General features: G+C 37.6%; 1 protein-coding gene across 3 annotated transcripts in view; it reads right to left on the bottom strand.

Moving 5' to 3' along the window:
• The window catches only part of atrx (ATRX chromatin remodeler), a 352828-nt gene that overhangs the window by 225946 nt on the left and 101882 nt on the right, over positions 1-25000 (bottom strand). For all 3 annotated transcript variants that reach the window (XM_039765743.1, XM_039765744.1, XM_039765745.1), the window contains one exon: positions 21011-23361. In XM_039765743.1, coding sequence (XP_039621677.1) covers positions 21011-23361 — 2351 coding nt within the window. The remainder of the gene's footprint in view (positions 1-21010; positions 23362-25000) is intronic.

The following is a 25000-nucleotide window of genomic DNA, read 5'->3' as shown; positions in this document are numbered from 1 at the left end:
TTTTTCTGTGAGCATTTGGTGGCAGTGTGACGAAGTTGATTCGGAAGACGGCGTTAGCCGTGGAGCTCAGCTCACAGCGAAATGAGGTGAATGGGAGGGGAGTTGATGACGTGACTCCCCCACCGCATTAACTGTCAATCCCCCACAAACACAGTCTCTCGGAATTTGCATAAGCACAGCCCTTCACCTGCAATTTTAACTTAGTTACAAAGTGATCACAACTCTCGTTTGTATCCTGCGTCCTCTGATTAAACTAGTATCTCGCATTACCGTGGGCATGACAAACGCCAGTGGCAGCCTGTCTATGAATTTAATTTAAACTTTAAGTTTACACCGTGCTTTTTTTCAGAAGTAGCAGCACTCATGAATATGGTTGTAAATGTCAGTCGCTCGCTTCTTATTGTTTCGCTGCCTTCTCAATTATATAATGCATGTTTTCTTCAGCGCTTTTTGGAGCTCTTCCTGGTTTTCTACGTACTGCGTTGATAGTCAGTTCACGTGATTACGTGGGAGGCGTGATGATGTCACACGAAACTCCGTCCCACACGGCCATCAATCTCAACTCCATTACAGTATATGGAGAAAAATAGCTTCCAGTTATGACCATTACGCGTAGAATTTCTAAATGAAACCTCCCCAACTTTTGTAAGTAAGCTGTAAGGAATGAGCCTGCCAAATTTCAGCCTTCTACCCACACGGGAACTTGGAGAATTAGTGATGAGTCAGTGAGTCAGTCAGTGAGGGCTTTGCCTTTTATTAGTATAGATAATTCGTTATCGCCTTTGGAATCCAATGGAACACTAACGCGCTATCTGCGCGGGAAATCCCAGGTGTGTGGCTGGCGTTGTTCATTTACAGCCAGAATGCGCTGCTATCAACGAGATCAACTACCAGTTACTCCCCGTGTATTACTAATATACCGGATGAATTAAAATCTTTGAAACCCAGAAAGCGAGGAAAAAGAGGTGGACTACGAGTACATCTGAGACAGAGAACTTTTAAAACACCTTTGCCAACCATCATCATGAGCAACGCACAGTCCTTGCAAAATAAACTGGACGAGCCGAGAGCATCTGCACGATACCTCCACGAGTACCGTGAAAGCTGCCTGATGTGCTTTACGGAGACCTGCTTTAAGAATACAGACTCGGATACAGCAGTCGAAGTAGATGGATTTGTTTGTGTACGGCCAAGACAGAAATACAACTTCTGGTAAGCAGATGGGTGGTGGGATTTGCCTTTACATTAACAAAAGGTAGTGCAGGAATATCACTGAAAAAGAGCGCATCTGCACGCCAAATATTGAACTACTCACCGTCAGACTTCGCCCATATTATCTACCACGGGAGTTTAATCAATTATTTGTGGCAGTCGTTTACATTCTGCCGCATGCTGATGTGGGAGCTGCAGCTGAATAGATTCTTGAAACTGCTTATAAACTAGAAACCAAATCACCTGGTTCTTTCAAACCTGTGAGAGGCGATTTTAATTTACACAATCTGGAGTCAGTATTACCAAATTATCATCAGTATGTAAATATTAAAACTAGAGGGGACAAAACTCTGGGCAAGTGCTATGGAAACGTCCCTGATGCCTACATATCACATCACAGAGCTGCCCTGGGTGCGTCTGACTACGTCGTTATTCATCTACTCCCGAAGTACAAACAGAAACTGAAACAAGAAAAACCAGCCATACGAATAACACAAAACTGGTGCAAGGGCAGTGTAGAGGAACTGCAGAAATGCTTCCCCAGTACAAACTGGGATGTGCCGATATCCTCACAATCACTAAATGAGGCCACTTACACCGTCAGCGAATATATGAAATTAAGCGAGTCTATGATCAATAAGGAAAAAACTGTCAAGTTGTACCCAAACAGTAAGCCATGGATCACTAAAGAGGTTAAAGCATTACTATTGGAAAAGCAACATGCACATCAAGAAAATAAGAAAACTTACAGCAAAGCATTAACAGGTTGATTAAACAAAATAAAAAGATGTATGGAGAAAAAAAAATCAACAGGTGGTTTAATGATAACAATTCAAAGCAGGTCTGGAAGGGACTAAAAATTACAGGACTGGGCTCTAAAAAGAATGTGAATTTTCCAGCTGACAAAGACCACACACTTTTAGCAGATGAACTGAATAACTTTTTTTGCCAGATTTGAAACAAGTTATTTCAGCACCCAAAATACAAAAACACCAGGAATTCTGCTGTGATGGGGTTCAGTTTAACTGAAGTGGAGAAAGGCTTGCGGCAGGCCAAAACAAAAAGTGCAGTGGGACTAGACGGCATATAAGGTCGGCTCTTAAAATCTTGCTTTAAGCAGCTCTCTCCAGTTTTTCATGTGCTTTTTAACTGGTCTCTGACCTGTGGTATTGTACTGTGAAAACAATCAATCATTACCCCTGTATCTATGGTATCTAGGCCAAGCTGTTTAAATGACTACAGACCAGTGGCACTTACATCAATTCCAATGAAATGCTTTGAACATTTGGTGAAAAACATTTTAATGACAGAGACAAAGTCTTTTCAAGACAACAATCAATTTGCTTATTGTGCAAACAGAAGTGTGGAAGATGCTTTGCTTGTTATCTTACATCAAATTTACATCTTTCTTGATCAGCCTGGTTCATATGTCAGAGCACCATTTTCGGATTTTTCTTCAGCGTTCCATACCATACAGCCTAACATACTGATTGGGAAATTGAACAGTATGAATGTAAACCCATTTATTACACTATGGATTCAGAACTTTCTTTTAAACCATTCACAGTTAAAGTTCAGGACACTTTTTCAATAGTCATTCATTCAAACACAGGAAGTCCACAGGGGTGTGTCTTATCACCATTACTGTTTACTCTGTACACAAGTGACTTGAGACAGAACCATGACCACTGCTCCAATATCAAGTATGCGGAAGACACCATGCTCATAGGACGCATATCTGGGGAGGATGAAAGCCACTATCTAAATCAAGTGGACTGTATGGTAAACTGGTACAATAAAAACTCTCTCACTCTGAATGTAAAAAAGACCAAAGAAATGATATTTGATTTTAAGAGACAGAAATCTGTATGTTCATCTATTGTAGTTCTGGGAGAGGAAGTAGGAATAGTGACTGAATATACATACTTAGGAACTTACCTAAATAACAATCTTAACTGGTATACAAATGCAAAAAAATTATTCGCTAAATGCAACAAGTGCCTATTTCTCCTCCATAAACTCAAACTATTTAAAGTAGACCAGGACCTCATGTTGTCCTTCTATTGCAGTATGATCCAGTCTGTGATCACTTTCAGTTTCATTACCTGGTTTAATAGTCTCACAAACCAAAACTCAAAAAAGCTCCAGCAGATTACGAAGTATGCAGCTAAAGTTATTGGGGCTGATGTAGATGATTTGACTAGTGTGTGTCAGAGGGCAATGTAAAAGAAACTGGAGATCATCTCAACTGATGACAGTCATCCATTACATGTATTGAAAACCTACACAAATCGCTCCAGGAAATTCTTCCTAGTGCCATGCAACTTTTCAATAAGAAATATCGGAGATTATGATTAAGGATTTGATATATATCCTGTAACCTTCTTTTTTTTTGGTGTAAATATGTATTATCTAACTGCCTTACCTTAACCCTTCTTGTTTCTATTGGTCTGTTTTATTTCATTCGGTCTGTTAATAGATGCAACTGAGAAGGCAAATTTCATGTTTTCTTGTGTATAAATGACTAAATAAAGAAACCTTAAACCTTAAAATATGAAAAACGTTTGTTTTAACAATGTGTTTACACAGATTGTTGTAGAAATAGAACACACATGAAATGTGCATGATCTGCAGCGGTGGGGGGATGGGATAGCAGGCTGCTTGTCTTTATCTGCACATTTACAGGACAAAAGACGCTAACGTAGATTAACAAGTTTTTTCATAGGCTTTGGTAATTCTAGTCTTAAATAACTGTGGCATTTCCGAGCAATAATAACTGATAAGACTCGCTGTTGCAGCAAGCAGCCCAAATTCAAATCAAATGCAAATTTACTGCACAAAGTTTACATAGATTTCACTGCTGTACACATTCACTCAGTGTGTAAGTGATATTCATTGACACCTTCTCCTTTCCTTGGCAGCTGATGCTGTTGTATTGCTTTTTATCTGGAGAATGTACTAATAATGAATATGGGCTACCACCATCATCTCTTGCTCTGCAGGCGTGAATGTTAGCTTCTGTTTCTCAGACTTGTGTTCCATGGTTTGATTGGCTGTTTAATCCTTAAATGATATGGGCTTATAAATTTTGCAGTGAACAACTGTTAATATGGATCAACATATCTAGGATTACATGAGCCAGTGTTCTAGAACCAGCTAATCTGGCAATTCCTTTACCTCTATGCCTTTCTATAGTAAAAATGTACAGAAAATTATTTATGACTTTCCAAAGTGTATCTCATGCATATATATATTTATCATTTATCTTCAATACATTGATGTTAGTCTGAACTCAGGTGTCCTTACTGCAAGGCAGCAGCGCCTCTACTGCCGCACTTATAATGAAGTCAGCATTATTAATACAAATTAGAAAGATTTACAGTATTAGCAAAGAACCATGAAGGGCTTCAACAATTACCTTGACCTATGTTATAAAAAAAAATAAATAAATAAATAAATAAATAAAAAAAATGTTCCTCTTATTTCATTTTGCTTATCCAATATCATATGCTACGTTTCCTGCAGATTTTCTTACGACTGTGGTGTTTTAAAAGTTGCATTGATTTCAAAAGCCTAATTTTCCTATTAGTTGTACTAAAGCAGAATTAAAATATTCACTGAACTGACATTACTTGCAGTGTAACTGGACAAACTGCATTACATTGACCAAAGTACCTTTCAAATAGGACAGATGTGTTTTTACTATGTTCGCCATATTTTAGGGTTTATACTCATGAACATTAGGTTGGCTACAAAAACTAAATTAATACCATAAACTTAAATGTTTGCATGTTTATATTTAGAAATGATATATGCCATTTTGCAAGTTCTGCTACCTGGAAAACATTGCTTTGTGCTTCGAAACAATAAATTAATTTTGACAATAACAAATTAATTTCATTTCATTGTTAGTATGGACAAACTAAACAGCCACTTCAATTGAAACTTGCTTGATTTGTACTTGCTACAACTGTTAGCACTGCCAGTGTACATAGTCCTAAATGCAGAACAGAGGAACGGAGGCATGCAAGGCTTCCCCTGTGAACTTGAACAAACAAAATAGCCTGTTCTATTCTCAGTATAGATTAGTAGACACACATTTTGGAAATCTGAATTTATTATCAAGTGCACATAGCACAATGAGATTCTTACTGCTTCAACAGAACAGTGACACTGTGATATGTCAGGGGGCAACATCCAGGAAGCATACCCAATATTAAATTGTCCACTAGCATTTTGTAAACAAGATGGGTGAGTGAGATATAAAAATCAGGTTCATCTGTTCAAACTGCAAAGCGTACACCATGTTTATTAAATCAAAGTCCAAGGTATAAAGTGCAGTGTAAATAATAATAAAATCATTAAATAAACCAATTAAAAAATAATCAATGTGGAATTTAAAAAAACAAAAAATACTTAAAAATCTCATTCCAAAATGCCACAAGTCATCAAGTTATACACCTTATTAAGTCTGATGTGACTGTCTCTATTTCCAAATCTCATCCAAGCAGGACTTCACAGTTGGCAGCGATGCCTGTCCTAATCGGCACTGCCCGAGACACACCTAACCAATTATCTGTCTTCCTTTACACTGCGTCAGTGCTTCGTTGATTCATGGGAGTGTCATTCCAAGTCCCTGCTCCAATACAGGTGTTTTGCGGGGAAAACCTTAGAGCACCATTAACTCTGCTCATTCACAGGGCTCTACCAGTCTGCCTCCTCTCCACCATGCTTAATGCCTTGTTTCTCCAGTCACTGTCCTCGCCTGTTCCGCTGATTGGTCTCTCTCTTAAATGTTGCGGGACATATGCACCAAATCACAACCCCAAAAATGTTAACAAAGCAACTGGCCAAGTCATGTATTTCTGTATGTGAATGCACAATCAGCCAATCACCTCATCAACACTCCAGAGCAACTCCACCACACACCTGCACCCCACCCCACAGCTTCACTGCACTTTTTTTTTCAAAAAAATCTGAGCTGCCACGGACTTCACTTCAGACACAATACCATCAAGAGACACACAAACACACACAAAAAAGATGGAATCCAACCAACCTATCAGAATTCAACAGAGTAACTGAAATCCAAAATACCTAACCTACAACGTTATTTGCAACAAGCCAATTCAAAGCTCTTTCTTCAATGCATTATTCAAGTGTACAATAAATTGTATTACATTTTTTATTCCAAAAAACTGTGTATACATATGATCGCAATAACCTAATAAAGAAAATTTTAGAAGATTAAATTGAAGAAAATAGAAAGGCTGTACGAGGAAGCTGATGACATGACCAAGGTGGTCTGAAACTTGGGTCCTGAGAGGCCAGCATGCCCTCTTTAAAGCTTTTAATTTATTTCCATAATTTATTCCTGCTTTCATTCTGCTATATTAATGACAGCTTAAAAGATGCTTTGACAGACAACAACATTTATTTATATAGCACATTTTCATACAAACAGTAGCTCAAAGTGCTTTACATATTAAAGAATAGAAAAATGAAAGACACAATTATAAAACAAAATAAATCAACATTAACATCGAATAAGAGTAAGGTTCAATGGCCAGGGGGGACAGAAAAACAAAAAAACTCCAGACGGCTGGAGAAAAAATAAAATCTGTAGGGATTCCAGACCATGAGACCGCCCAGTCCCCTCTAGGCATTCTACCTAACAAATGAAACAGACCTCTTTGGATTTAGGATTCTCACGGAAGGGCTTGATGATGATGATGGTCACGTAGACTTCTTCCTTTTAATCCATCCATCATTGTTGGAGCATCATGAAGCTTTGAGTAGGTGGAGGTGGCGCAGGTGGCACATCTACGGATGTGCAATTAGAGAATGAACACAAAGCCTCTGTTGTGTAATTATATTTTTTTTTAATATTAGCATGATTTTAACATGACATACTGTACTTCTGCTTCGGACAACACATGACTTCTGCTCTCTATAGCACTGTGAGCCATTACCATGTGTAGTTTTTACTCATGTTTTCATCATGTATCACTGTGCCTTCCAAAGTAACATGTCATCTTGCAATCATACACATGTGCAGTACCAGCATTCCCTCTGTACCACCAATACTGTAAAAAACCAAGTCTCAGATGTTGTGACAACCCTGTTTTGCAGTATTTGATATAATTTATTTCGTAAGTTACAATACTAAAGATGTACATTATATTTTTGTATTTAAAATAATGGCAAAAATAAAAGTTTTGTTTTTTTTTTAAATAAGAGAAATTTTAAAACAAAAGACACATCAAATGCAATTAGGTTAACTAACAGCATTACTACATTGTTCATGAAAATGTAATTATTTAAAATGCCCTGCATATGTCAGATCTTAATGACTGATCATTTAAAAAAGACTGTTTAAGTGATAAAAACAATTTAATATACATAAAAGATTAGTTGTTGGAGTAGTATGTATGAGTAAGCAGAAGTTTTATTATTTGAAACGAAGACAAGATTAAAACATTCTGCAAACACTCCTTCCATTATTATGTGGGCCAAACCTAACTTTAAATGACCAATTTTTACTTTAGTGGTACAAATGCACTACTAAGCTTAACTTTACTAAAACCATGGTACAGGTGAATACTAAAACTAATGCTGGATAGCTTCAACAATATATGATTTTACCAAACTTCTCAAAGCTTCTAATATAACTCCTTATTCACTAAGGATAATTTTGCATTATTGTGCAAAATTACATCCCCAAAAATAAACAGCTATTACTCTGCTTATGCAATAAAGGAGCTGTAAATGGCTGAAGAATACAAACAATTCACATTTTATTAAAAGAAAATATTTATAATATTAAAAATCTTCCTTTGCACCAACACCAATAAAAAAAACCAAAAAATGGCTCTATTGGTATTTCACTCCACAAATTTGCTTTTATGTACAGTGGTGTGAAAAACTATTTGCCCCCTTCCTGATTTCTTATTCTTTTGCATGTTTGTCACACAAAATGTTTCTGATCATCAAACACATTTAACCATTAGTCAAATATAACACAAGTAAACACAAAATGCAGTTTTTAAATGATGGTTTTTATTATTTAGGGAGAAAAAAAAATCCAAACCAACATGGCCCTGTGTGAAAAAGTAATTGCCCCCTTGTTACAAAAATAACCTAACTTTGGTGTATCACACCTGAGTTCAATTTCCGTAGCCACCCCCAGGCCTGATTACTGCCACACCTGTTTCAATCAAGAAATCACTTAAATAGGAGCTGCCTGACACAGAGAAGTAGACCAAAAGCACCTCAAAAGCTAGACATCATGCCAAGATCCAAAGAAATTCAGGAACAAATGAGAACAGAAGTAATTGAGATCTATCAGTCTGGTAAAGGTTATAAACCCATTTCTAAAGCTTTGGGACTCCAGCGAACCACAGTGAGAGCTATTATTCACAAATGGCAAAAACATGGAACAGTGGTGAACCTTCCCAGGAGTGGCCGGCCGACCAAAATTACCCCAAGAGCGCAGAGACGACTCATCCGAGAGGTCACAAAAGACCCCAGGACAACGTCTAAAGAACTGCAGGCCTCACTTGAGGTCAGTGTTCACGACTCCACCATAAGAAAAGACTGGGCAAAAACGGCCTGCATGGCAGATTTCCAAGACGCAAACCACTGTTAAGCAAAAAGAACATTAGGGCTCATCTCAATTTTGCTAAGAAAAATCTCAATGATTGCCAAGACTTTTGGGAAAATACGTTGTGGACTGATGAGACAAAAGTTGAACTTTTTGGAAGGCAAATGTCCCGTTACATCTGGCGTAAAAGGAACACAGCATTTCAGAAAAAGAACATCATACCAACAGTAAAATGTGGTGGTGGTAGTGTGATGGTCTGGGGTTGTTTTGCTGCTTCAGGACCTGGAAGGCTTGCTGTGATAGATGGAACCATGAATTCTGCTGTCTACCAAAAAATCCTGAAGGAGAATGTCCGGCCATCTGTTCGTCAACTCAAGCTGAAGCGATCTTGGGTGCAGCAACAGGACAATGACCCAAAACACACCAGCAGATCCACCTCTGAATGGCTGAAGAAAAACAAAATGAAGACTTTGGAGTGGCCTAGTCAAAGTCCTGACCTGAATCGAGATGCTATGGCATGACCTTAAAAAGGCGGTTCATACTAGAAAACCATCAAATAAAGCTGAATTACAACAATTCTGCAAAGATGAGTGGGCCAAAATTCCTCCAGAGTGCTGTAAAAGACTCATTGCAAGTTATCGCAAACGCTTGATTGCAGTTATTGCTGCTAAGGGTGGCCCAACCAGTTATTAGGTTCGGGGGGCAATTACTTTTTCACACAGGGCCATGTAGGTTTGGATTTTTTTTCTCCCTGAATAATAAAAACCATCATTTAAAAACTGCATTTTGTGTTTACTTGTGTTATATTTGACTAATGGTTAAATTTGTTTGATGATCAGAAACATTTTGTGTGACAAACATGCAAAAGAATAAGAAATCAGAAAGGGGGCAAATAGTTTTTCACACCACTGTAGATAGATATAATATAGATAGAGATATAGATATATATGTATACTAGCAAAATACCCACGCTTTGCAGCGGCGAAGTACTGCCTTAAAATTTTAATTAAGAAGAAAATTAAACCTTTTTAAACTGAGGGAAAATATACCAATAATTATTTGTTAAGGATCTCTTTGTATACCACATTGTGAGTTCGGCCATCCGGTTGTAATATGACCAAGCTATGCGCTGAGCTTACTCTTGAGCATGCAACGTACAGTTGGCCATGTGAACAGTAATCTTGTTTCAAATCTCACAGCTTGGATTGCTGCTGTGATAACCGGTTTGAGTTTCATGGTTTGTTTCAATTACGGCAGTATTTGTAGGACTTGTGTTGAAGAGACATTCGGCATCTGTCAAGCGTTGTAAGTATACAACCGGTTTCATCGATAACTTCACATCCAGCTTTTGAGAGTTTTAACATTCATAAACATCAAAGTGTCCACTACTGAAATCGTCACCTGTCAATCTAAGATGTTTAAGAACCATTGGCGGTTGTCAAAAGGTGTAAAATATTTGGCCATTTCAGTACACTTGAAAGAGACAACCGAACAATTCACCGGCAGCCATCAACTCACATGCAGATGCATAGGTGAAGGGCTTAAGCATTTCACTCTTCTAGTGCTCCTGTGTAGAATAATTATCTCCTGTACTGTCATCAGTCCACACCTTGAACCTGTCCCAGTCATTCAATACATAAGACACAATGTTCCTCCAGATATCAAGAGTGAGCCTGATGTGGCCGTGCAATATGTAACAAAGAGAATGGAAAAGGTAGGTGCCATCTCCGAGCATGGAAACCACTCGGTAAGTGACAGTTCTTTGATTGATGGTGATCACCTCGATAGGCATGTTAATGGGGGTACGGTTGGAATGATAAAGGAAATGGGTACCTGAACAATGTAAGGTAAGTCTAAAATACCTACACAATAACTATAATCGTAATAAATGAACAATAAAACAGGGGAGAAGCCGTGGATTAAATAAAAAGGCTGTAGTTATCAGCAGGGAGACGAGAATCCCATGGCGAAGCAAGGAGGGGACTGTAAAGACTGGAGCGACGGACGGCCTTATATAGGAAGGCAGCGAACAACGTGGGAGACGTTGGGATGTGGGATCCAACGCTGCCTCACACGGTGACCGAGCTGCAGGCTATTGACGTATATATGTACGTAAGTAGGATTCAATTAGCGTTGAGAACCCGCGTACCAAATTTCTTGAAGATGGACCCATAAGTAACAAAGACCGTCGAAAGGTTCAATATGGCTGACGGTGGCATCATACCACCGAAATAAGTACCAAATTTCAGCCTTCTATCTACATGGGAAGATGGAGAATTAGTGACGTTGGAAAGTTTAATATGGCGGCTGACACTGGTGTCATACCACCGAAATAAGTACGTACATTGATTTCGGTTAGCGCAGGGAAGCCACCTACCAAATTTCGTGAAGATGGGGCCATGAATAAGAAAGTTCAACATGGCGGACGTTGTTGACTGTTATGACCGTTACGCGTAGAATTTTAAATGAAACCTGCTTAACTTTTGTAAGTAAGGTGTAAGGAATGAGCCTGCCAAATTTCAGACTTCTACCTACATGGGAAGTTGGAGAATTAGTGACGTTGGAAAGTTCAATATGGCGGCCGACAGTGGCGTCATACCACCGAAATAAGTACGTACATTGGTTTCGGTTAGCGCAGGGAAGCCGCCTACCAAATTTCGTGAAGATGGGGCTATAAATAAGAAAGTTTAATATGGCGGACGTTGTCAACCATTATCGATCGTTATATGTAGAATTTCGAAATGAATCCTGCTTAACTTTTATAAGTAAGCTGTAAGGAATAAGCCTGCCAAATTTCAGCCTTCTACCTACACGGGAAGTTGGAGAATTAGTGATGAGTGAGTGAGTCAGTGAGTGAGTGAGTCAGTGAGGGCTTTGCCGTTTATTAGTATAGATATATATATATGTGTGTATGTATGTGTGTGTATATATGTAGATAGATAGATAGAAATATATATATATATATATATTTCTATGTATATGACAGCAACACTCATAACAGTGGCAAAACAATTACATTGATTACATTGACAATCATGTTACGTTATTTTCAAAATGTTTCCTTTTCTTTTTCATTACTTCTTTAACACACTACTTCTCTCTGCTGCGAAGCACGGGTATTTTGCTAGTTTTTGATAAATGCAACTCTAGTTAAAAAACAAAATGCACTCCTGTAAATTAGTATATAATTGCGGATGCACATTTTAATAAATTGTTTTATAATTTGATTAAAAGCCATGCAATCAAAACACAATATCAGCCAGTGTTTTGATATTGCTATGATTGTAATATTTTAGCAGCCAGAAACCACTGCAAATGCACTCAAGAGCAAGTACGTAAATACCTGAAGCTAAGCATGTTCGGGCCTTACCAGTACTTGGATGGGAGACCATCTAGGATAAGCTATGGTGGCTGATTATAGAACTGCTAGCAAGGCCATCAGGAGGAGCTTACTTTGTGATCCAATTGTGGGTCCCAATGCCCAAATGCAATGACAAGGACACCAGGCTGCAAAAATGGCATAGTCCTACAAAGAAGACGTAAAACCAAGGTCCTGACTTTTGGAGGACATTCTAGCCTCCTAATCATTCACAGTCTCTAACTGCCTAACACTACTCTATCACCACCTAATAACTAATGTTTGGTGAGCACTATGGTGCCAGGTGACTGCTGTTGCATTATCCAGGTGGATGCTGCACATTGATGGTAGCTGAAATGCCAAGCCCCACTACTTAAAACATTTTGAGTGTCTTGAAAAGCATTATATAAATACAATGTTTTTTTCTTCTCTGGTTTAAACTGGCCAATTCATATTGATGTTTTTGTACAAATGAAAACTTGCTGGGCGAAATTTGATTGAATAGTCGATGAGACACAAAGAATTTAACATTCACAGGATGAGTAAACATAACCCATGAGGACTGGGGTGGTATTATACAGTTTATTGAGCACTTATTGAAACATGTTTTGACAGCAATGAGCACTCCTTAATTAACAACTTAACTTTAAAGTGCATGATTAATTTTTAAAAGACCTGCAGCAACTTGTAGAGGAAATATTTTCCAGATTACAGGTAAAACTCTGTTATAACGAATATCTTTACAACAAAATATTCATTACAACAAAGTATTTTTATGGCCCCGACAGTTTCCCCATATGACGCAAGTCTATAGAAATCTCGTTAATACGAAGTACATTCAGCAGATACTTTCATTATAACGAAGTGCACAAAAGACCTTGAAATGCCTGAATGAATCATCCACAGAGCAGCTAGTTCTGTGGCCACAGCTCAGTTGTGCACAATGATCCCCAAACAGAAACACTGTTTTTCTTTCTTCAAACTTTCCTCGTACTGCTTTTTTTTTTTTTTGCCCTTTGTTTCCTACAGTTTTCAGTGATACCTTTTGCTTATTGCTCGTCAACATTTAAAAAACATCCATTGGAATTTAACTCATTGTCACCCTCGTATAGAAACAGCAGACACGAAAAAACGGTAACAGTTCATTTTAGAAAAAAAGCTCAATTGCGGCAAAAAAAGACGTTGCCAGTGAATTTGGAATTTCGCCATCGACACTGTCAACTTTCTTGAAAGACAGAGCAAAAAAAGAAAAAAATCTTGTGTTGCAAACGTATGTGAACTGCTGTATTTGAAGATGTCGAAAAAGCAGTTTTTATGTGGTTCAGAAAGAAACATTCCTATTAATGTGGCACTCATTCAAGAAAATGTGAGGTTTGTAAACTCTCTTGAGACCTCCTCTAACTGGACGACACACCGAAAAGCACTGCAAAGTTCGATCTCTCTTTATCTGTTGCCGGGGCAACAGCTGGCTCAAAGATATTCTGTGTCTCTTCGCTATGCAGCGTCTCTGCGCCTAAGCAAACAGAAAAGATATCAATGGGTGATGCAGCCTGACTGTGTCTGTGTATAGCAGAGTAGAAGATCACGCTACAATAAATAAGTGTGCCATTCCTGTTTCAAGCCGAATAAAGTTGGTTTTCTTAAAGTACTGGGACTCAGCCTCATGTTTTGGAATGCAAGACAGGGACTTATAGCGTGACCCTGATCTTTTATGATTTGCTTCTATGTCACTTCACTGCAGTGCTATGAGCCTGTTTTTACTCTGCCCCGGCAACGGACAAGCAATCTTCCACAGATGCTGCAATCGCGCTTTGGGAAAGTGTATTATTGCAAGGAAATGCTGAGAAAAATTCTCGTCAGCATAACTTGTAGGCAGGAGGAGATTAAAATTAACACAAAAAAAGCTACTGAAATGATTGCAAACGCGTGGGCGCAAGTTAAAGAAAGCACAACAGTAACAAATACAGAACCTTACTACAATGAAATTTTCGTTATAACAACATATTGTTTAGGTTCCTAGGAGTTCGTTGTAATGGAATTTTACCTGTATTAATAATTATAACATATAATTAAATTGAACAAATAAATGTATACTCGTGCATTTCCACAGTAATATGCACCATCAAATGAAATTAAACTGTATAAATGAGACTTAGCTACCAGAACTGACTTCAGTAAGCCAGTAAATCAACAAAATAAAAAGGGTTTTCCACCACTTTGCAAAGTATTATCTATTATTTCACGACATCAGTACAGTTTACATGTTTGTAACTGCTTCACCATTAAGGAAAAATATGTAAAAGGAATAAATGTAAACAATTTTTTCTCTAATCTCGATAATTTTTCTTCCCATAAAGTAATAACAAAAAGACAGTTCAAAATCAAAGCCACATGTTTCAAACATCATACAGGCACTTTAAACATTAAGCTGCAGATGTACATGAGAAATGGCTCAAAAAAAACTATCGACATATATTACATAATAATGAGCCATGAATAAACTAAAATAATGTTCTTTTCCTGCATAACACAAGACTCACAGCTGTGCAATTAAGAAAATGTAAACAGAAAAGATACAGAGCAAAAATAACAAAAGGACAACGTGCTCTTAAAAAATTGGGTTTCAACTGAAGTAGAGAGTTCTTTCTTTACCAAAGTGCTTCTCCTGTGTGTAGTTCTGTAAAAACATATATGACTTTGTGCAAATAACAAAACATTTCACAACTGGCAAAACAAAACCAGCAACAACTTTCTTACACAGAGAACTGGGACCGGGTGATGCGGGCATCATCCATACCATGTCCTGTAACACACAAAATAAAAACTTTTAAAATCACTTTCATTTTTATGTAAAGAGGCAGATCACTCAAAAGCAAATGAACATCCATCTGTGTTTAGAAGGGATGTATAAGATTTAACTACATGTGTAAACTGTGTTATGTAATGTGCAATCTGTAAATGGTTTTAGTTAAACCATTTTGGTAAAATCACCAGCAAATGAGTGAAACAGATGTATATTTTTAGACCTTTTCAATCTCAAACACTTCTGAATTTAAAATGCATCCATGTTTCTTCTTAAGGGGAGTTGTGTGCTCTGGTGGTAAGGATTTGCTGGTGGTTGCTGGTTCAAATTCTGCAACCACCATAACACTTCTTTGGGAACTTGAGCGAGACCCTTAACCGCAATTGCTCCTGGGTATGACGTTAACCTGCATCCAGCCACGCAAGTGGCCCTCAATCTTTCAAGAAAAACTTGGGAGCTGGTGGCAAAATTGACAATACAGTTGCTGTAAAAACCTTCACACAGCTCCACACGGAATTGCGTGGTGCAGAGGCATCACCAGTGATAGGTGCAGCCACACACTGTACACAGTGAGTGCTCCCCTTCCCTTTCCTGTCTTTTCTCAGCTGGGGCTCTCATTCAGTCTCACAATCCTCAGTCTAACACAAGTACGCACATACTCCAATTGGGCTGATAGTTTATGTAACAAAGTTTCACTTCCATAAGTGGTAGCTGTAGAAGCTTAAACATTTCAAATAGATTATCTTGTGGTCAATAAGCACTTTTAGCTCTGTAAGTGGTTCTATAAAACTTTTTACTGAACTCTTTTAGGGCGGACAGAGAGCTAAAAAGTTATAAATGTCGATCAAATTCACCATTACATTATAGGTAGATCCTCTTTGCTTGGGGGACTGTTAGACTTGTTGACTTGACATCGTATCCCTGCGTGTGTGTGAGTAACAGAGTAAACAATGTTTAGAATGGCATCGACACTGGGCAAGAGAGTGAAGCAAACGTGCAAAAGCAAAATACTCTGCGGATGACACTTTGCGTATATTTTATTATTTTGAATTGGACTCTGACTTGTTGGACTATGATTTGGTGCAAGTGATCTGGAGGTCGAGATCTGAAATAAAAGTGAGGTACTTGTATCAGCTGATCAATCCTCAGATTGATGTGACCAGCCTTTGCCAGATCTCTAACATGCAGCAACAGCACACTGGATGCAGCAACAAATGTTTTATTTTGATTCACATGAGAAACTATTGCTTTGTATACTTTTTAGAAACCTGAGGTTTTTTGAAAAATATTTAGCCCTGAGAGAAAACATGAAAAAAAAAAAAACTGCAATACATAACCCACTTTGTTAGTAACTTCTCAATATTTCCAAATTAGGCATAGCACAGGTATACAAGTTTTGTAACGTGGTTTGTTTCAGGGCAGAAGGCTGGGAAGGCTTCAAAGTGTGGGCTGCAGCACGCATTTTCACGCACTCTTCATAGTGCACTTTATGGCGCTGTTGTAAATGGTGGAAAAGATTAGTAGCGCTCAATGCTTTTGACAAGACCTATTTTCTGCATTCTGTACAGAATACATTATTCTGCTGATCATCTGACACTGAACTAGCCCCAAATAATTGAGACATTGTTGTTCTTTTTAGCAAACAGCTCTTCTTCATGTCTGTATCCGTCTGCATCCTGTCGCTGCATGCTGGACTTACTGCGTAAAACAGTGGGCGAGGGGCGAGTTGTGTTCAGGAAGGGAAAGAGGTGGGACAGGGTGAAGTTGTGTGAGAAACAAACAGGGAGAAGAGAAAGGCGAACTGAATAATTTTAAGGCAACAAAGACTCAATAAAAACGGTAGTCTCATTATATATCGCATATGAAAATATGTCAATATTTTTTTAAAACTCAACATATAGCACAGCCTTACAACATACCATGTGTTATATCAAGTGTAAGAAGGAGACTATCCTCCTACGAAAGAAGTGTTCAAAATCCCAGTTCTTCAGTGTGCGCAAGTTCTCATGACAAATACATGGGTCTTGATCATTCTGATCATGTGTGTCCATCGTTTTTAATGTATTCGACTGCTATCTATCAATCTTGAGACACTATCTTCACAGCTTTTGTTATAACAATTTGGGGTTTGGGAGAGCTTTATGCAAATTTCTTTATTCCTTAATTGACGTAGCTAACTGTGGACTCATTCAGTCCAAATTTATGGCCCACAGACAAAAAATGTTCTACTTCTATCAAATCTAGAAGTGGCAATTTCTAGTTTAATCTGCATGCTCATTTTTACTAGAACCTCAAACATGTTTAGAATAGATAAATCTCATAAGCAAACAACAGCAGAAACATAAAAAGCAAAGATCCAGACTCGCAAGACAGATAATACAGCCAACAATCAATTGATAAGTAAATGTATATTGTGCAGAAATTTCAAAATGAACTTTAAAAAGCAAGTTGGAAGGAAGCACTGAATTGCCTGAGAGTAGCAGGCAGAAAAGATCACCAGAGGCACATTTTAGCACACTGTGGTGGAATGAGCATGTGGTTAAAAGTGCTCTGAGAGACCACCTCCTGGAGGGGGATTATTTTTTATGATGGCATCCATTTTTACCACCATCCTGTTTTCCACAAAAGCCAGTCATGCACATCAGGGTAAATTCAGTGGATACAAACAAAGATGACTGGGCTGTAACATTTTATAACCAGACAGTAAACCAACGGTTTTCATGACAGCAACAGAAATAAATCTGGAGCAGTAGCCTGATGCGTCTTAGAAACCCTGGGTCATATCTTCATCCTGTGTTGAGGTACAAAAATAATCTGTATATGAATTAATTTAATATGGAAAGTGTGAACATACTCCATGACTTTTTATTGAAAGCAGAATCTATATATATATATATAATTCACTAAGGCAAGACAACCATGGAAAGCACGCCGGAAGGGGCGTGGATTCACTAAGCCGCCGACAAGTGAGACACCTATGGCACACGCAGGAAGGAGCCACGCCCACCAACTCCAAGACCATTGGATACGAAGACAACTCGCAGAGCCACGCCCACCAACTCAGACGCGACGACACAGAAAAAATGGCGTCATTTATATTCGTCTGTCATAGAGGCAAATGCAGCTCCGACCCACGCTGACTGTTCATAGAGGCATGTTTCTCGCGGAGGTGAATCGCCATATGCAGCGTGTAAAACGGTTTGCGAGGGGTATCCCATGGGATCCTTAAAACGTTCCTTTACAACTGAGGTTAAAATCAGTAGTCTTTAAAAACCGAGTTTTCGGTTACGGCGCATGACCGCGTTCAACATAGCACACTGTTTTACACGCTACATACAGCAATTCGCTTCCGTGACAAACATGCATCTTCTTAGATGCTCCTGCACTTTGTACACACCCACCTCGCTACCTGTGCCTCTGTTTCATTACCGTCTCACCTGCTTCACCAATGCAGGCCCTGCAACAGTCGAGACGCTCTCTCAGCAGCTGAACTTCTCTGTGCCTGACCGGTTCACACAGGGGCACCACACGACGCGGCAGGACTATCTAAGAAGAGGCATGTTTGTCACGGATGTAAATCGCTGTATGCGGCGTGTAAAACAGTTTGTTTGTCGCGGATATGAATCGTTGTATGCAGCGTGTAAAACAGTTTCCGAGGGGTTTCCCATGGTCTTAAGACTCGGTGGCCGGGTCTCTGTCAGTTGCTCTTGCGACCGGGCACATGACCAGGCAGTGTGTATGCTTTGAGTGCGAGGGTGGAGGCAACAGGACCATCTAAGAAAAATCATGTCGCGGCTGTGAATCGCTAAATGCAGTGTGTAAAAAAGTTAGTCGCAGATGTGAATCGTTGTATGCGGCGTGTACAGCAGTTTGCGAGGGGTATTTCATGGTCTTACAGTTGGTGGTCGAGTCTCTGTTAGTTGCTCTTGCGAGCGGGCACATGACCAGGCAGTGTGTGTGCTTCGAGAGCATGGGTGGACGCGACAGCACCATCTAAGAAGATTCATATTTGTCGCGGATGTGAATCGCTGTGTGCAGCGTGTACAACGCTGTATTATATGTTGCCCTCTCCAGAGTTATATCTTTTCATTCACCTACAGTCGTATACACAATGAAGTAAGCAGTCTTTAAAAACCGAGTTTTCGGTTACGACTCACGACTGCGTGACCATAGCAAACTGTTTTACACGCTACATACAGCAATTCGCATCCACTACAAACATGCGTCTTCTAAGATGGTCCTGCACTTTGTACACACCACCCTCCCACCTCGCTACTACCGTGGTCGGGTGTCTTGGTGGATTATATATAGAAAGGCAGCCAAAACCGCACAGAGGAATGAAAAGTCTACGTGAGTCACAGGTGCATCTGGACTGTGCAAAGACAACGACTCGAGTGACGAGGTGGGCACATGAGCAGGCAGTGCATACTGGACGAGAAATCAGCAGACTAGCATGATGGAGGGAGCGAGTGGATGTCCTTCTCCTCTCTTCCCATTCCACCCTCCGCGCCTGAGCGCCGCACGGATGATTGTGTGTTGGTTCGTTCCGTGCATTGTTACAATGTTGCTTTTCTTGCTGATTTATTACATTACCAATTTTTCAAATGTTAATTTTCTCCCTGTGCTTAAAAATCATTTAAAAAACGGCCTGATTATGTTGGCTAGTAAGAATATATTACCTAAGGTGCATCACAGATTTGTACTGTATATAATGTTCACAAAGCTAAGATTCAGAAAATTAATTAATCTGATAATCACATAAGTGGTACTCATTACACAAGATTGGTGGTAAATCATTTACTTACAGCATCTTTAAAATTATGCTCATTTTAAAACATAGGTAATACCCTATTTATTTGGTATTTGGTTAGGTGCTTTAAATTTTATTTACAGATTTTTAGTAGATTTGGGAAAAACATTTATTTCCAAGTGTCTGAAAGCAAGACTCTTTCCAATAATGCTTTTGATCCCCACAAATTTGTTCAGTAGAAAACAGTTTGTGTTTAGTGACCTCAGCATTGTTAAAAACCGTTTAATACTATGTTGTTGTTTTCAAGTTAAAGACCAAGACAAGCCAGTCCAAACTTTTAATCCAAACTAACCTAATATACTGTTTAATTTACAAGTAAAGACAGAAATGTCTATTGACAACCTGGGGAGGAAAGGTGCTAACTATTAATGCAAAAATGGATAATAGTCAGTAAAGTCTAATCATGGGGGATACAAAAATTCTGCTACTTATTTTTCACATATGAACTTTAGTTTTGCACTCAATATATATGCAAGTGAATGACTGTTTATCCACTTGTGAAGCACATCAAATGAAAGTAATAAATAAAAATGTTGTTACAATTGCTAAAGGTCTGTCAATTTACAATACTAATTACTTCTACTACTGCTTGATTGTATGAAACAACAAACAGTCAAAATGCAAACAGTCCAGTCCACAGAAGCATATTCCTATTAAAATACTTGATTTACATTCATGTTTCATCATTAAGATAAGCGAGGATTCAAATTCAATATTTTGAGTCTCACACTTGAAGAATTTAACCCTGGACTTGAATTAACACGTAACGTCATTACTGAAGACCTGATGCAAAACATGAAGAAAGGCTTCAGAGTTTAACTTAACTTAGAAAAAAAAGTGACATCCCATGTTGATTCACTTAGATGTAAGTAACAAATATGTACTACTGTGGGCAGACAATTCTTTTCATAATAAACTCTCAACCTGCAATGTTTTCTTGCATAGGATTTACACATTTTATTACATGCTCATACAATTTATCAGAATAAATTATTGTATCTTTCAAATTCTTGTTTGGCAGGATGACTACTATTAATAAATCCAGCTAGGTTAGTAGGTTGGGAAAGAATATCTAGACGAGCTTTGAAATGTTCAATGTTATATCTTCCCCTGCCCCATAGCTAACTCTGCTACCTTTACAACAAGATGGATACTCTGGGTTTACATTTTATTTAAATGACATACTAAAAACAATTAACAGTACAATAAAATTAAACAATTTACCTGATGATTGACAAAATTCCTTCTGCAGTGAACCAATTACATTTTCAGTTATTGGCTTAATCTTCTGTTCATCACTACTATCCTCTTCCCCAACCTCTTTGTAATCTGCTTGTTTAGGTTTATCCTCTTCACTTGAAGAAGTGTCTGACTCCGAAACTGTTTTTTTTATTTGTCTTTCTTTTGATCTGATTTTTTTCTTTTCTTTAGGAATAGTCTTTTCAGAAAGCTGATTTTCTCCCTCTTTTTCTTCCTCTTTTTTAACATTCTTTACAAGTTTTTTAGTTCTGCGACTTCCCTTTTTCACCGCTTCTAATTTGCTAAAATTTTTTATTTTTTTTTCAAGGTCAGAATCATAATTAGAAGAATCAGAGTTATTTTGTCTTTTTTTCTTTGTGCATTTTTCAGGTTTTGTAGTAGTCTTTTGCACATCAGGATCAGATTCTGATGAGTTCTTCATTTTTCTTTTTGTAGCTTTTTTATCTTTGGACTGGGGAGTACTTTTCTTGATATTAAACAAACATTTCCTTTTAACACTTTTTGGAGAATCTACATTGCTATCCACTTCGGGTGAAGATGGACACATTTCTGCTGACCTTTTCAAAATCTCAGGCACTTCATCGGAATCTGAAAGATCTAAATCTTTTGCAGAAGTAGGTGCTTGTGAAACAGTAATGTTTTGACTTGCATTTAGTGAAACCTCTTTAAGTTTACTTGAAGACTTTGGCTTGCTTTTAACTGGAAATTCAGGCTTTTCATCATCCGATTCACTGTCACTATGATCTTCTGTTTGAGATGAAAGTTTAGTACTGTCGGTTGGTCTTCTAAGAGGTGTTGTCTTTACACGTGGAGAACGCCTGCATTCTAATCCATCATCCTGAGGCAGCACTTCTTCATTCTCTTCATCACACATGTTCTCAGATTTTTCACTACTGCTTTCTTCACTTTTATCACTATCAAATTCATTTCTGCCTTTCATTGGCTTACAGCAGGAAGTATCAGATATTGAAACAGGAGTTAACTTCACCACAAGTTCCTTTGTTACTTTAATGGGTGCTTCAACTTTAGAAGATGACCTTCTCTCAACAGAATGTTTTCTCAAGGTTTTTCTTTTCGAGTCACTAAATTTTGTAGCTCTTTTTGAGTTTGAAAAACTATTTTCATCTCCATCTGTTATTTTACTACGTGCTTCCATAAAAGAATCAGCAGCTTCAAAGAGTTCATCAGGAACTGATGAAGGAACAGTTAAAATATCTTTATCCAACGATGACTCAGAGGCATTTACAGATTCCTCTTTATCATCTGAGCCAACTGTAGATATCACTTTTTCTCCATTTTTATGTTCTTTTTTACCAGCTTCTTGTCCATCATTTTTACTCTTAGAAACATCACCTGGATCTGGCACTCCACCATCATTGTCACTATTAATATTGTCCTCTTCTGCATCTGATGAATCAAAAATTACTGGTTCCTCAGCTGATCTATCTAATACACCATCCAGAGATTTATGTTTGTCTTCCCCAACAAAGTTGGCCTCTCCAACATGAATTTTTATAGTGCTATCATTCTGACAATGATCGATCAGTGAACAAGAGTTTGCGCCATTGTTGTCGACTTCTAATATATCAATAACTCCATTGTCTGTAGTAACCTTGGAAAAATGCTCAGCATTATTTTCAGAAGAACTGACATCTTTTTCCCCTTTAAGAACCTTTAAGTCTCCATTGTTTAGATCACAATCAATGTCCTCCCCATTTGAAAGCTCTAATTCTCTAAGCTCTTTCTCCAATGCTTCTTCTAAAGCAGAATGAGCTTTTTTAAGGTCTGACAATACTGATTTAAAGGCTTTTAAATGTCTTAACCTCATTTTATTCAATGGACCAGTTTCAGTTTCTTGCTGTAAAAATTTCACAAATGTAGTATTCAAACCAGTTGTAGTTTCAACCAGTTTTTTTGTCTTTTTTATTAATTCTTTGGGTACCTTTAGTGCTTTGTACGAAAACGTTGTAGTGCCTGAACCCATATTATCAGATACATTTTCCTTTCCGTTACATGCCACTTTGTCTTTAAGTGAATGTTTGTGTGTATGCTCATCACGATTAGACTTTTCACTGTCTACTTTTGACTTCTTCCGGTTCTGTTGCCAAAACTGTTCCAGATTTTCTATCACACTGTCACATGCAGCAACAAGGTCCAGTAATGGTTCAGGACTACAAACGTAACAGTACCATTTACTATTTTCCTCCATTATACTAGAGAGTTCTTTCCTACCAAGATTACGCAAAATACATTTTTTGCAGAATGCATTGTGGCAAAAGTCGCAACAAATTAAATTTCCTCCTTCAGCACACCACCTGTAATAAAAAAAAAAAAAAATATATATATATATATGCTTTTAATACTTCTTACAAGACTTAATATTTAAAACAGCTTAAAAACAGCTACTTGATACAAACCTTTACAAACCATTACTTGTAAAAGGTAATTTACTCATTTTCAACCTGAAAGTTTAAAAAATATGCACCTGAAGTAGATATGATTAGGCAGTATCGACATTCTGCAATATGTTTATTAGAGTCATTCCCTTTTTTATTTTAAGTTTTATTTAGAAGTATATATTTCTTTTGATGCTTGAAAGACTTTGAAAATTTTGGCTTTGTAGTTTCATAACTTGGAAACTGCTGGAAATACTTTAAAAGTCAATTTACTCATTCATAAAATAAATAAACACAAAAAATTTAATATAATAATTAAAGTTTGCAACATATCCTATATTTCTGTTGTATAAATTGTAGGTCTATACACACATGACCACTACTTACAACTAGTGATGGCAAAAAGACACTGCTGGGAAGAGAAATCCTCAACTCCTAATCTCTTTAAATAAATGACTTCTGGGTCATTTTACAGGTAAAAATACTCTTACATAAATGTGTGCACACACTGGTATTTTAATTCCCTCTATTTTATATGTTGCTAATCTCAAAGCAACATATTTTAATTCCATATCATAAACAATAATGTACACATGATTAAAATTAACATTGTTTAATTTTATTAAAAGATTAGCAGTCATTTTAATTCCGATCAGTAACCGACTACCTACAGTTATGTTAAATTAAGATGGGACAAGTTTAGTGTCTCTTCACTCTCTTAAAATTCAATTTTAAATGCAGTTTTCCTTTAAATCCTATATGTTTAACAAAAATAAATACTTAAAGTGGCCTGCTTTAAGACTTTCCCCAGCATCACATATAATTTAAATACTACACAACATATACTTTTCTTAAAAATCTTTTCTTTTGACAGCAGCAGTACTTCCAGGCTAATTAATTTTAATTAATTTAATTTTAAAACAGTGCCGTAGTTCCCTTACATTCCACTTCACCGATTTCTTTTTCAACTTTTTTTTCCTTTTTTAAATTTCATTATCTGTTTCCACTTCTTCTTCTATTCATCCTTTAGAAGTAATGGATCCTTGTAACCTTTAATATAACCAAAGAATCCTAGATGCTGGATCAATGACCCAAAAGCACTGACAACTGTGCTACCATAGTAATTCCATAATGTATACAATCTAAACGTATGGGCATAATGCAAAACATGGACATAAATTGAAGATTTTAAACTTTAAAATTATGAAAAGAATCAAGTCATGACACCTAACTGAAGTTCAAAAAACTCACTAGTGACCTGATTATATAATAGGAAAATAACGTATGTAAAGTTGACAAAACTACGCTGAAACTAGAATGTTTGCACTGTACTATCAAATGCAGTGTAAGAACATTTTGCTGTGGAACATGCAAACATTTTTAATTTCAGTGGATGTGAAAGAATGCATTCTGTACTTAATGTCGAAAATAAATTATTTTATTTTCATGCAATTAGTTTCACGTGTTAAACGTTAGCTACTTTGAGAGATTGAATCAAATCCAAGGTATTCTACTAAGGATTACTGGGAGATGAGTAGACTGGCTGCATATTTTGAAA

The sequence above is a fragment of the Polypterus senegalus genome, chromosome 10 (assembly GCF_016835505.1).
Source record: "Polypterus senegalus isolate Bchr_013 chromosome 10, ASM1683550v1, whole genome shotgun sequence".
Taxonomy (NCBI): Eukaryota; Metazoa; Chordata; class Cladistia; order Polypteriformes; family Polypteridae; genus Polypterus; species Polypterus senegalus.
The sequence above is the reverse complement of the archived record's forward strand: the minus strand, read 5'-3'. Positions and strand labels throughout refer to the sequence as shown.